A 12,550-nucleotide genomic window follows, 5' to 3' on the forward strand; every position below is an offset into this window, starting at 1 on the left:
GGTAATGTCAATGTTAGCTTAAAGTTAATAGCTGTAGTGTAACATTAGTTAGTTAATGAACATTAGCCTATTTACGTTGTATCTTTCTTGGGTACACCCTGGACAGGTCGCCAGTCAATCACAGGGCTGGCGTGCTCAGATTCACACCTACGGGCAGTTTTAGACTCAATGAGCCTAACATGCATGTCTTTGAACTGTAGGAGGAAACTGTTGCACCTGGAGGAAGCTTACGCAGGCGCAGAGAGAACATGAGAAAGAAGAAGCCAGTCGGAACCTTCTTACTGTGAGGCAACGCTGCTAACTTCACCATCGGCTCTGTTCAGAGGTAAAGAGAAAATCCACCTACCAGCACCTCTAAAGCTTACTACCAGGCCTTTTTCCCCAGCAGACACAGGTGTTACTAACAACGTTATCGATGGATGGCTCTGTTCTATGTGCTGTCCCAGTAAGCCGTGACAGCGTGCACAATACCTGGACCCTGAAACTGAAGCAGCTAAATGGAATTCAGCCATCTTTCATTTTATTATTTACTAGTCTGTGATTTTCCTACCGTGACATGTCAAAATAATAAGTGTAAGCTACATGTTTATGTAGATATTAACGACTTTTTAAATGTTAAAAAGTAATTTTGTGTCACGTTATAGATGTGTCACCCTTAAATGATCCTGTTACATAAAGGCTTTTATAAATATATATATATTTATTTATTTCTGGTATGTGTCAGGTATGGTGTCCCTTTATTTGTTTCTGTTCCACTATTTTTCTCTACTGTTCCTACTGTAACTATCCAAGACTTTTCAAGTTCAGAATAAGCAATTCACAGTAAATTCAGGTCCAGAATTTATTGTTTATGAAGAAAAAAAAAAAAAAGTTTCATAAATAAGTGCCCACAAAGACAGTCTAATTCAAAGACCCCCCACTGCTGGTGTGTTGCGTGTCACAGCTGTTCAGACGTCACTAGAAGTTGGCCTGGTTGGCGAGGAGCAGCGGACTGTGAAGCCTTGGTGTCATCGCTTTGGATCAATGGCGAGGCAGCACCAGGATGAGGTTACGTGACCCGCCGGAAGAAAAAAAAAAAAAGGTGACTTTGGATGATCCGCCCGTGCTGGCCAGACAGTCAGCACCAGGTCGCCCAGCTGGAGGGGAACCGGTCTGACCTGAGCCAGGCGGCCCCACAGTTTTAATCCTGATCACTCATGGTGGAGGAGCTGCTGCTAATGCTTCCAGCTAACCGGGGACTGTCTGGGCTGCCAGTTCTGAGGAAGTAGCTGCTGGCTGCTAAAAAGTTGTTAAGAGGTTGCCAGATGACGTCATATGTGGGTTTGCTGCATCCCTCTTCTCTGTGCTGAGAGACGGCAAGTATCCACATCTATCATTTCAGTGAGAGTCCCAATTCATTCATGTAGAAATACTCTATTACAAGTAAATGTACTGCATTACTTACTGAAGTGTGAGCAGCCAAATGTACTTAGTTTCAAAAGTAAAAGTACTCATTCTGCAGGAAAAAATTGCCCCTGTGTGACTGATATTATATGTTACATTCAGATTCAGTTTGAACTATTTTATATACAGTTCCCAACCTAGGGGACGGGTCCCTCCAATTGGTCACAAGATCAATCTTAAGGGGTCATGAGAGGATTATTAGGGTAAGAAAGAAGAAAATCTCCTACACAAATTTGGGTAACACTTTACTTGAAGGTATCGACATAATCGTGACATGACACTGTCATAACTGTGTGTGTAACTAAGTGTAACTGGGAACTTTCTCAGAGGTGGAGCTGCTCAAAGAACAACGCATTTGTACAGCGTTAATTATGAGCAGACGTGAATGGTTGAGAATAAACTGTGTGCTGGTAATTGTATGGACACAACACTTGTCTTCATAACATTAGGTTCTTCCTCACAGATAAAGTTCACCAATTAGAACATTTCTGCCTTAAAAAAAAGCAACTCTGAATTAAACAAACGTCCGTAAAACTCCAATTGCTGTTTCAATTTCCACTCTTCCCACTCCCTGGTAACAATATAGCTTGTATGAAACTTGAAAGAAAATTGGGTAACACTTTACTTGAAGGTATCGACATAATCGTGACTTGACACTGTCATAACTATGACATGACACTGTCATGAACGTGTCGTAAATGTTATAAACAAGTCATGAACGTTTATGATTTCTGTCATTTAGTGTCATTTGGCTTGATTATGACAACTTGACATTAATCAAAGTGACATTACCAGAAGTTGTCTTGGTCATGACAAGTTGACATTCAATTTGTTTGGGATGTCTTTGTAATGACAATTTGACATTAACCAGGATGACATTACCAGAGGATGTCTTTGTCATGACAACTTGACATAATGTCATCCTATTTAATGTCAAGTTGTCTTAATAAGGACACTCCAAAGAAATTGAATGTCAACTTGTCATGACCAAGACAACTTCTGGTAATGTCACTTTGATTAATGTCAAGTTGTCATAATCAAGACAACCCAAACAATGTCAACTTGTCATGACAAAAACCGAATGACACTTAATGACAGACGTCATAAACGTTTATGACTTGTTTATAACATTTATGATACGTTCATGACAGTGTCATGTCATAGTTATGACAGTGTCAAGTCACGATTATGTCGATACCTTCAAGTAAAGTGTTACCAAATTTCTTCCAAGTTTCATACAAGCTATATTGTTACCAGGGAGTGGGAAGAGTGGAAATATAAACAGCAATTGGAGTTTTATGGACGTTTTAATTCAGAGCTGCTTTTTTTTAAGGCAGAAATGTTCTAATTGGTGAACTTAATTGGTTTTACTGTAGAGCCTCAGTTTTTCTATCTGTGAGGAAGAAACTGATGTTATGAAGACAAGTGTTGCGTCCATACAGCTACCAGCACACAGTTTATTCTCAACCATTCACGTCTGCTTATAATTAACGCTGTACAAATGCGTTGTTCTTTGAGCAGCTCCACCTCCAAGAAATTTCCCAATTACACTACGATCTGCACACTTGCCCCGCTGTTCCACTGTATACTTTATTTGTGACTGTTTTATTTCCTCCATCCACTGTATTGTACACCAGTCTTGTAAACTGACAGCATGTCCAATTCCTTTTTGTTCCCGTTGTATTTATCCAATTAAAAGCATTAGGTTTGTGGCTGCAGGTGGAGGAGGAAGTGTCCCGATCGGCCCGCCTCTATCTCCTCGCCGCTGTGTCAACATATTTCATCATCAGAGGATTCACTCCATTTGCTTCAGGTGAGCTGACATTAGTCTCAGTGCAGGAGGTCAAATCGATACATCGCTATTAAAATGAGTTGACTTCCTAACAGCCGTTTGGTAGTTACACTGACACCTCTATCCATAACACCAAACCACCGGATGTATTTCTGCATCCAGTATAGAGTTCTAGACAGAGATATTACAGTACACATAATACTTATTTAGACTTCATCTATTCCAGACTCCTGCGTAGAATTTCTATCTAATTTCTAATCTCTAATCTCTGTAGACTCCATAAAACAGTCTCTGATCTCTGTCAACCCAACCTGGCTGTACAGTGTACAGTATATACTCAGGACTCCATAGAAGTCAGTACTGATTTGTTGAAATAAAAGCTCCATGACAAAGACTTACAACTGGGAAACTGCACTTACTAAAGCCAAATCTGAATTAAATGTAAATACTTTTTACACAGGAGTCTGGTTTTTATGAGTTTATGTTTCAAAAAGCACTCATGGAAAATGAGTGCAAAATTTGCAGTTTTACAAATACTGCAATGATGCAAAGTAAAATAAAATGAAAATAATTTCCCCCAAATCCAGTTTTCAAAAAAAAATTGTATAATGGAAACAAGTATGAGGCATCACTGCACTATAAGCATGTACAAAAATGACTGCAAGAAAACAGTTGCAATGCATCTGACGTCTGTTAGTGGAAGGAAGTGGGGGGGGGGAATTCTCCTGTTTTAAGAAATATATTTGAGGACTCAATTACAGATAAATGACTGAATGAAAATATTAATGTATGCCTCACCCAAGAGGATGATGAGTTACAGAGTGAAACCGGGCCTAACACTTGTTTTGCGGTAATTGTTCCAGTCCCGATTGGATATTAATGCGGTGCTGATGGTCTGAATAAAACACTCGCAGTGGCTGAGTGAGTTTCTGTGCCGGACTGTGCGCACTCCCCGGCAGTATAAACAACTACCAGCGCCCGAAGGAGGGCAGAAAACGAGCGTCGGGGTCGCGTGAATGGCTCTTACCTGTAATTGTCCCACTCCCTTCCCGCACCTTAACGCCCTCTCAAACCATCGGCGAGGCTGCTGCTACAATCCACTGGAGTGTCTGTGATGTGGAGACATTTGCGTCCTGGATTGGCGGAAAAAAAACCGGGAGTGGTGCCTCTTTTTTTTCCCCCGAATGAAATCAAACCGCTTTGTCAGAATCAGACACGATTATTGGTCTTCTAAACGCGGCAGCGTGAGCATCTTATCCGCCGCACAGCCGAGATTCTCCTGCATCCAAACCCTCCACTGTCTCTTTATTCCGTTAGAGTCCAGAAACAAGCAGCAGCCTGTTAACACTCAGGCGGATAATAAGCTTTAACTGCGTCCTGTTGGTGGCTGGCAGTCCCCCAGTGGATCACAGCGCACAATCAAAATGATTATATGAATTTCTCAAAGTGGGATCGATCCTGATCCATCACTTGAGTCTGCAGTCTTTGCTCCGCCGCGCCTCTCCCCAGTCTGACAGCTCGCCTTTGCGCGCACCAACTTTTATGGAGACTCCGGAGCGCACAGCGCAGCGCACCGCCGCTACCTCCGTCGTTAACGCGTTACAGTATTCTGATTACTATAGTATTACATAGGTTAGATTACAGATTTAGATGTGGCCTGTTAATTTGAACGACACAATGACTGATGCAGATAGAAGTATGTGATGCTTCTGGTATCACCTCCAAATGAACCTCAATGTGATCATCATTAATATTGTAGCTAATTAAATATGGAAAAGTACAAACTAATTGTTGTTAGACAGTCTCACACTAAGGAACTACATGGTCATTATATTTCAATGCTCATTTGGACATTTTTTAGAATAGGATAATGATTTACAAAACAGAATTATTCAGATTTTGTCAGAGGTTTAAGACACAGTCACTCATTTAGGAAGTGTAACGCCAAAAAAATATATAGTCTATTTGCTAGGGCGCAATTAGTGAATTATTACATTGAAATGGCAATAAATAAGTAATACATCACATTTGATTAATAATTGAGCTCAACAGTGATGATTTCCTTCTGAGACATCATCAATTCCACCAAAAGCAAGACATTCAGAACAGGCCAAAATATGATAATTTCTTCCATTTTTTTTCAAAAGTTCTAACAATATAATAAACCGCAGCCACATTTAATCCTCTACATGACCCTTTAAATGACAAGCATGTTTGATGAACTGTGGACACCATCCACCGCTGCTCCCCCTCTCATCACAAATGGTCCAGTATTGCCATCATGTGGATATTTGGTGTATTTCACCAAACGTCACTGACATCCTTCAGAGAAACACTAGAGGGAAATAGGTGATTTATTAATATTCAGGTAAATATCTTACGTTTCAAGCATACTCCACACTAAGAGAATACAGTTTGATCGAAAACATTTATTCCATGGTGAAAACATTCCTGTCACGCACGCACACACACAATTTTGTTTTTACAAACAGCAAAATTCCATAGTATAATGCATGTGAGGAGACAATAAAATCATCAAAGTGACGTAAGCTCAAAGTGATTGGCTTTTGCAGTTCATTCAGAAATAAAAGAGAAAACTCAAAGTCTTTTCAGCTCTGTCCATCAGGAAAAATCACAAAAACTGACGCTGTTTTTATTTTTTCTTCTTTTTGACTTTAGGAAAATATCATCCTAAGGCAATCTTAAGAGAGATTTCGTGTCTGTCTGTGTGGGACTGGTACGAGCCAAACGTCCACGCGCTCCAGATTCAACGACCATTGTTCAGGCTGCTTCTGAAAGGCATCGGCGGCTGTAGTAGTAAGTAGTAAGTAGTTCATGGACTCATTTACCGAGAGTTCCTCAACATTCCTCTTTGATGTAGATTTGTTCGTCTGTGTCGGACTCCAGGTGCTCCAGCCGGTCCGTCTGTCCGTTCATTATCTCATCAGGAGTTTTCATGAACCTGGTGAACGCCACAGAGACGATGAAACAAGTTTGGTCACTTATTAAAACTTCTGTTACAGATTCAAAAATGTTAAATATATCATGAATAACATGATCAAATTGATCTTTAAGTTGACATACCTGAATAGAAGTCTTTGGCCCGGCTCCTTCCTGATAATGTTCAGTTTGTAGTAGTGTCTCAGTGCTCGCGACATCTTCTCGTACGTCATGTTGGTCCTGTTCTGTAAGCGGTAAAACAACAAAAGTGTCAGTAATAATAATAATAATAATAATAATAATGACAATAATGTGGTATTACTGATCAGCATAATGAGACGTTTTCTACATCTTCAGATGCTCTGTGCCATTTAAAGCTGCACTGACTAATGGTGTTTGGTCACATGGGGGCAGAAGAACTCCACAACAAGCTGAAAACCCATCTGACATCAAATCCATCACCTCATAAAGGTGTTGTGGAAAACGTGTTAGCCAACAGTGGTCTTTTTAGGCATCCAGCAGATGGAGTCTGTGATCCGTAAAACCAAAATAATGAGCTAAAAGAGGCTTACAAGCTTAGGTGTCTCATCACTATGAGCAACACCTTTCATTTTACATTTTAGAGTAAATCAATCCATCTGTTAAGATGAAAAATACTGTTTAGTGCAGCTCTAAATTGTCCTAGAAATGACTGATGGATCTGGGATGTCCCTGCTCACATAGCTAGGGCTGCAACTAACGATTATTTTCATAGTCGATTATTCTGATGATTAGTTTCTCGATTAGTTCGGTCTATATAATGTCAAAAAAATGTGAAAAATGTCGATCAGTGTTTTCCAACGCACAACATGACATCCTAAAATGTCTTGTTTTATCCACAACTCAAAAATATTCAGTTTACTGTCACAGTGGAGTAAAGAAACTAGAAAATACATTTAAGAAGCTGGAATCAGAAAAAAAAATGTAATAAAAAATGACTCAAACCGATTAATCGAGTATCAAAAATAGTCGGTGATTAATTTCTACTGAGCCAGCTGCAGTCTGATCATGAACAACAATTGCTGCACACGGGAGTGTGTGTTTACCTTGTGATTGCCCCAGAGCCTGGCCAGGCCGTTGGGGTCCATGATGCGGAAGATTTTGGTCTCTGTATCCTCCCAGCGGATGTAGTTCTCGTACCTGCTGTCTGACAGGAGCTGGTAGACGTAGTCCCACAGCAACCTGCAGTCTGCAAGGACACGACAGGGAAACACACAGTGAGTTGCATGGGATGGATGGAATTTACTATTATTTTTTACCTTTTGATGTTAGGAGAATACCAAAGCAACAGGATAAGTAACTAAGGTCTTGCTGTCACATTGGCCTCGTTCCGACCTGGTTTTAAAATCGGATCTGAGTGATCGGATCACAAGTGGATAGCTCTAGGTACGTGTGTTCCCACCTGGCATTAGAATGTGTCTCCAAATGCTTCCTAAGTGACCACTTGTGATCGGATCTCACTTCCCCGCTCTATATGCAAATAAACACGTACATCATTTCTGTTTGCATATAGGCTGGTTTTGTGTGTGTTTATAAATGTCAGTTGTTACTCTCACATAAATCATAAATTTGAAACGTGCGATGATTAATGAAAAAGTGCTGCCCACAGTCTGTCTGTGTGCCGACATAATGTCTACGACGGTGGGACCTGAGCAGGAGAGAAAGACGTTTTTTGAAAAGTCTCAGTGTTCAGCTCTTTGTCAACGTTTGTAGCTCCTTGTAACTCTGTGGTTTGAAGTTTATATAGCTGCTTTATTTAATGTCTCATGTTCGCTCATAGTAGTCCTACTGATGAAGACCCAACATTCTCCCGTTCTCACTGCTATTAGAATGCGGACACATGTGGCTCAGACCACCTCCGAATGTAGTTTTAGTGATCTGATCTCAATGTGTCCTGAAGAGTGTACTTACAGCTGTCCACTCATAATCCAATCACTCAGATCGGATCTTAATACCAGATGGAAACAGGGTAAATGTGACTAAAGAAACAGATGTGACGCCACCTCTGGTAGCTTTAACCATTTGAATAATAATAACTTCATTTGTATAGCACCTTTAAAAACAATTGTTTACAAAGTGCTTTGACAGTGGAAACAAAAGCACATACAAATCAATACATAAATATACAATCAATTCAATACACATACCCATAAATGCACAACATAGTGATAGTGAAAAAAGAGAGATGGGGCAGCACTAAAGGACAGGGGAAAAAAATCACGATTCAATGAACAAAATGGAGTTAACAAGCAGACAATGAGAATGACGGCATCACATAAAAGAAAGTCTATAAAAGTGTGTTTTAAATCTCACCTGCTATCCGTCCGATGGGCATTTGTTGCTCTTCTGGAGGAGACACGGGCATGATGACGTGGTTCCTGTAGAGCGCTTCCTCTTGCTGCTGCTGCTGCAGCAGATGCTGCTGTTGCTGGGACAGTGGTATCTGATGGTGGTGGCTGTGGGCTTTCCTCTCACGGCCGTTCTCGAGCGTGGCTTGAGACGGGGGCCCACCGCGGCTGTGCCTGAAGTCCATGGCGGCACCCTCGCCACTCCTGCTCGGGCTGAGGAGCAGGGGGTTCATGATGGCGCTGGGCATGAGCTGGATGACGCGAGGAGGGCCCGCCTCCTGGCCCCCGGGGCTGCCCGGGCACGGAGCTTCTCGGGGCGTGGCGCAGCGGCCGTTGGGTGCGGCGGGGGACACCGACAGTGGGTACATTTCTTCGGGCAGGTGGTGGTTGCTGTCGGGCAGCTGGGAGAAGGTCTGCAAGTGGTCTTCGTTGGCTGCGCGGGGGTGGTTCGGCCCCGGGGGGGATCGTCTGATCTGGTTCTGGTGGGGGGAGCGGGACCGGTGCCGCAGCTCGATGGTTGGTGGATGCTGGGGGGCTGGCTCTGTACCACGCGGTGCCCGCCGTACCGTTTCTGGGGTTACAAAAGATACAGTATGTGATAAATATCTACAGCTAAGTTCCACACTTTTATATTAAAGGTCCCATGGCATGAAAATTTCACTTTGAGTTTTTTTAACATTAATATGTATTCCCCCAGCCTGTCTATGGTCCCCCAGTGGCTAGAAATCACGATAGATGTAAACCGAGCCCTGGGTATCCTGCTCTGCCTTTGAGAAAATGAAAGCTCAGATGGCCCAATCTGGAATCTTCTCCTTATGAGGTCATAAGGAGAAAGGTTACCTCCCCTTTCTCTGCTTTGCCCGCCCAGAGAATTTGGAAATGGTCCGCGACTGGAATTTGGCCCACCCATGAGAGAGAGACATGGCTTTCAAACGAGCAAAGTGGCAGTTGGTCAAGGCCACACCCCCACCCTCCACCTTGCCCCCCCCTCTCTCCTCCTCAATAGCATTTAAAGCTACAGACACAGAAATGGCACATACTAAGGAAAGCTCATTGTGGGACTGGCTCTAGTGGCTGTAATTCTGCATCAAGGCTGAATTTTGGGAAAGAGACTTCAGATACAGTATTAGGGGACCACTAAGGTCTATATAAAAGAGACTTCAGATACAGTATTAGGGGACCACTAAGGCCTATATAAAAGAGACTTCAGATACAGTATTAGGAGACCACTAAGGCCTATATAAAAGAGACTTCAGATACAGTATTAGGGGACCACTAAGGTCTATATAAAAGAGACTTCAGATACAGTATTAGGGGACCACTAAGGCCTATATAAAAGAGACTTCAGATACAGTATTAGGGGACCACTAAGGTCTATATAAAAGACTTCAGATACAGTATTAGAGGACCACTAAGGTCTATATAAAAGAGACTTCAGATACAGTATTAGGGGACCACTAAGGTCTATATAAAAGAGACTTCAGATACAGTATTAGGGGACCACTAAGGCCTATATAAAAGAGACTTCAGATACAGTATTAGGGGACCACTAAGGCCTATATAAAAGAGACTTCAGATACAGTATTAGGAGACCACTAAGGCCTATATAAAAGAGACTTCAGATACAGTATTAGGGGACCACTAAGGTCTATATAAAAGAGACTTCAGATACAGTATTAGGGGACGACTAAGGCCTATATAAAAGAGACTTCAGATATAGTATTAGGGGACCACTAAGGCCTATATAAAAAAGACTTCAGATACAGTATTAGGGGACCACTAAGGTCTATATAAAAGACTTCAGATACAGTATTAGAGGACCACTAAGGTCTATATAAAAGAGACTTCAGATACAGTATTAGGGGACCACTAAGGCCTATATAAAAGAGACTTCAGATACAGTATTAGGGGACCACTAAGGCCTATATAAAAGCATCCAAAGAGCACCATGTCATGGGACCTTTAAGTGGAGACACTACGGGAGAATAGGGAACAATTTAATAGCTTTTTAAATGTTATGTTAAAATATGCAAATTAGGCATTATCTTATCATCTTAAATATGCGCTAATTTACATACATTTCCAGAACACAAATCTGAACATTGGAAAAAGCCAGGTTCAAAATTCTTGTTTCGTTTTTTTGACATTTGGGATTTTGGATAACTCTCTATCACTCCATAAATTAGAAAATACTGTATTAAAAAATCCATTTTAGACACATTTTTTAGGTATAAAATGTTAGGTAAATCAGGCTGTGAATGATATCTGAACAAACCCAGAATACAAACAGGAATGAAAGTAGAAGGTTTGGTGTATGTATGTGCTACTGAAGTGGAGATTTCTGGCTCAAAGTATGAGAACAAAATCTTTTGGATTGTAAATTCCATACATTTTGCAAGACACTACAGGTGTATGGGGTAAAACATTTTAACTAACAGATGCCACCATAAACCTTCCCCAGTTGATTACTTGCATTAAGAGGATTGTTTTATTAAAAGTTTTCTAAAATTTTAATGTTTAAATATGCAAACGAGGGCATTAATGCCAACTTTTATTTTTTATTTTCTTTGCCTGTAGTGTCTCCCCTAAAAACAGAGCTGAAACAGTTAGTCAAGCAGTTATTTTTCAAGCAGAAAAGTAATCATTTGATGGTTGCAGCTTCTCAAACAAGACGATTTGCCACGTTGTCTTGAATTACATTAAACTGAATATCTCTGGATTTTGTATGTTCGTCAGACAAAAAAAGCAATTTAAAGACGTCGCCCGGCGATCATGATGGTTGTTTCTCACTCTTTTCTGACTCAAGCCTTTGGGTGTATATCATTTTTTTGTGTTTGCCATACAGGTGTGTCAACAGTAAAATGTACTGGCTATCAATAGAGTGAGAAAAGAGCAACAGTACAAGACTGTGACCGACTCTCGCCTCAAAAATACCACAGTACTGAAGCAACACCTCTGTTGATCGTGACAAAGTCAATTCAATAGTATTAGCTTAATAAAGGTGTTACTGATTTCAGGACTGTTCAGTACTGGCTTGAATTCAAATAATAATCTAAAATCAAAAAAAAAAACTACTAGAACATTTGAGTAACAAAACACAGCATGAAGTGGTGTACTGTAGCTTTTCATAGTTTTCACAGTCACGTAGCTTTTCTCCAACTTGTCCCCATGTCCAATTGGCGAAATTACGAATCCCACAATGGCCACGCCAAGACCCACTGGCGTGGCCATAGTGGCCGATTGGTTGGGGTTAGGCATTTCACCATGAGTGGTTAAGGTTAGGATAGCCGATTGGTCAGGGGATAGGACCTGAACAAATGGGGTTACGTTACCTTGCATAAGCATGGACACCTGGCCAATAAATGCTATTGAAGGACGGGTCTTGGTGGCCATAGTGGGATTCATAATATCGCATCCAGGAGCATAGTGCTGTTAGTTCCTGGTCTCTTGGTATTCTGGCTTCACATAGAAAAGACCACTAGGTGTCACTAATATCCTGCTGTTAGGTTGAGTATGCTGATTACATTATTTTTGAAGAGTTTCAGTAAAAGTTCTCTGGTTTGTGTTGGTAGTGGTTTGAATGTTTTTTTTTTCTGACTTCTTCATTCACAAGCAATGGAAACAGCATCTACAAAGTGTAATTTAAAACAAGGAAGACAGTGGTGACAAATACAAGCGAACCTACCATAAGCCACCGGAGCGGTTTGATGGTGTTCTGTGTTCTTGTTTAAATAGAGCAGCATTTCCTTGTGAAGCAGGTTTCACTGCCAACGTGTTAAACCCATCTGAATGTTGCCGTGTCACATTCCCTCAGACACTAGCCAGAAAACACTCTCAGGTATTCCACTGAACATTGTCATTACTTCCTTGAAAACGTCTGTGCTTCTGAAAAAGAGACTGACTAACCCCAACTTTCTATACGTAGTTCATAAATGACCAATTTACCATACCTCAACTGTCATTAGCCTAAACACTCAGCTGCATTATC

At 41.2% G+C, this 12,550-nt stretch overlaps 2 protein-coding genes and 1 long non-coding RNA gene across 6 annotated transcripts in view; 1 reads left to right on the plus strand and 2 right to left on the minus strand.

Annotated features, from left to right (window-relative positions):
* The window catches only part of LOC116054560 (chemokine-like protein TAFA-2), a 70,741-nt gene extending 66,242 nt beyond the window's left edge, over nucleotides 1-4,499 (minus strand). For both annotated transcript variants that reach the window (XM_031306161.2, XM_031306160.2), the window contains exon 1: nucleotides 4,263-4,499. The gene's annotated coding sequence lies outside the window, so the exon portion shown is untranslated. The remainder of the gene's footprint in view (nucleotides 1-4,262) is intronic.
* Nucleotides 1-12,550, plus strand: part of LOC116054561 — a 110,904-nt gene that overhangs the window by 93,489 nt on the left and 4,865 nt on the right. Inside the window, exon 2 of the long non-coding RNA XR_004106096.2 lies at nucleotides 3,143-3,256. This is a non-coding gene — a long non-coding RNA (uncharacterized LOC116054561). The remainder of the gene's footprint in view (nucleotides 1-3,142; nucleotides 3,257-12,550) is intronic.
* Nucleotides 3,818-12,550, minus strand: part of etv6 (ETS variant transcription factor 6) — a 32,843-nt gene continuing 24,110 nt past the window's right edge. For 2 of the 3 annotated variants that reach the window (XM_031306159.1, XM_031306156.1), the window contains exons 5-8: nucleotides 8,528-9,133; nucleotides 7,261-7,403; nucleotides 6,320-6,420; nucleotides 5,645-6,197 (exon numbers count right to left, since the gene is read on the minus strand). In XM_031306159.1, coding sequence (XP_031162019.1) covers nucleotides 6,095-6,197; nucleotides 6,320-6,420; nucleotides 7,261-7,403; nucleotides 8,528-9,133 — 953 coding nt within the window. In that variant the 3' untranslated portion in view covers nucleotides 5,645-6,094. Of the gene's footprint in view, nucleotides 5,571-5,644; nucleotides 6,198-6,319; nucleotides 6,421-7,260; nucleotides 7,404-8,527; nucleotides 9,134-12,550 lie in introns of those variants that run through there. The other variant, XM_031306157.1, reaches the window with a different exon arrangement.

This window comes from Sander lucioperca, chromosome 20, assembly GCF_008315115.2.
Source record: "Sander lucioperca isolate FBNREF2018 chromosome 20, SLUC_FBN_1.2, whole genome shotgun sequence".
Taxonomy (NCBI): Eukaryota; Metazoa; Chordata; class Actinopteri; order Perciformes; family Percidae; genus Sander; species Sander lucioperca.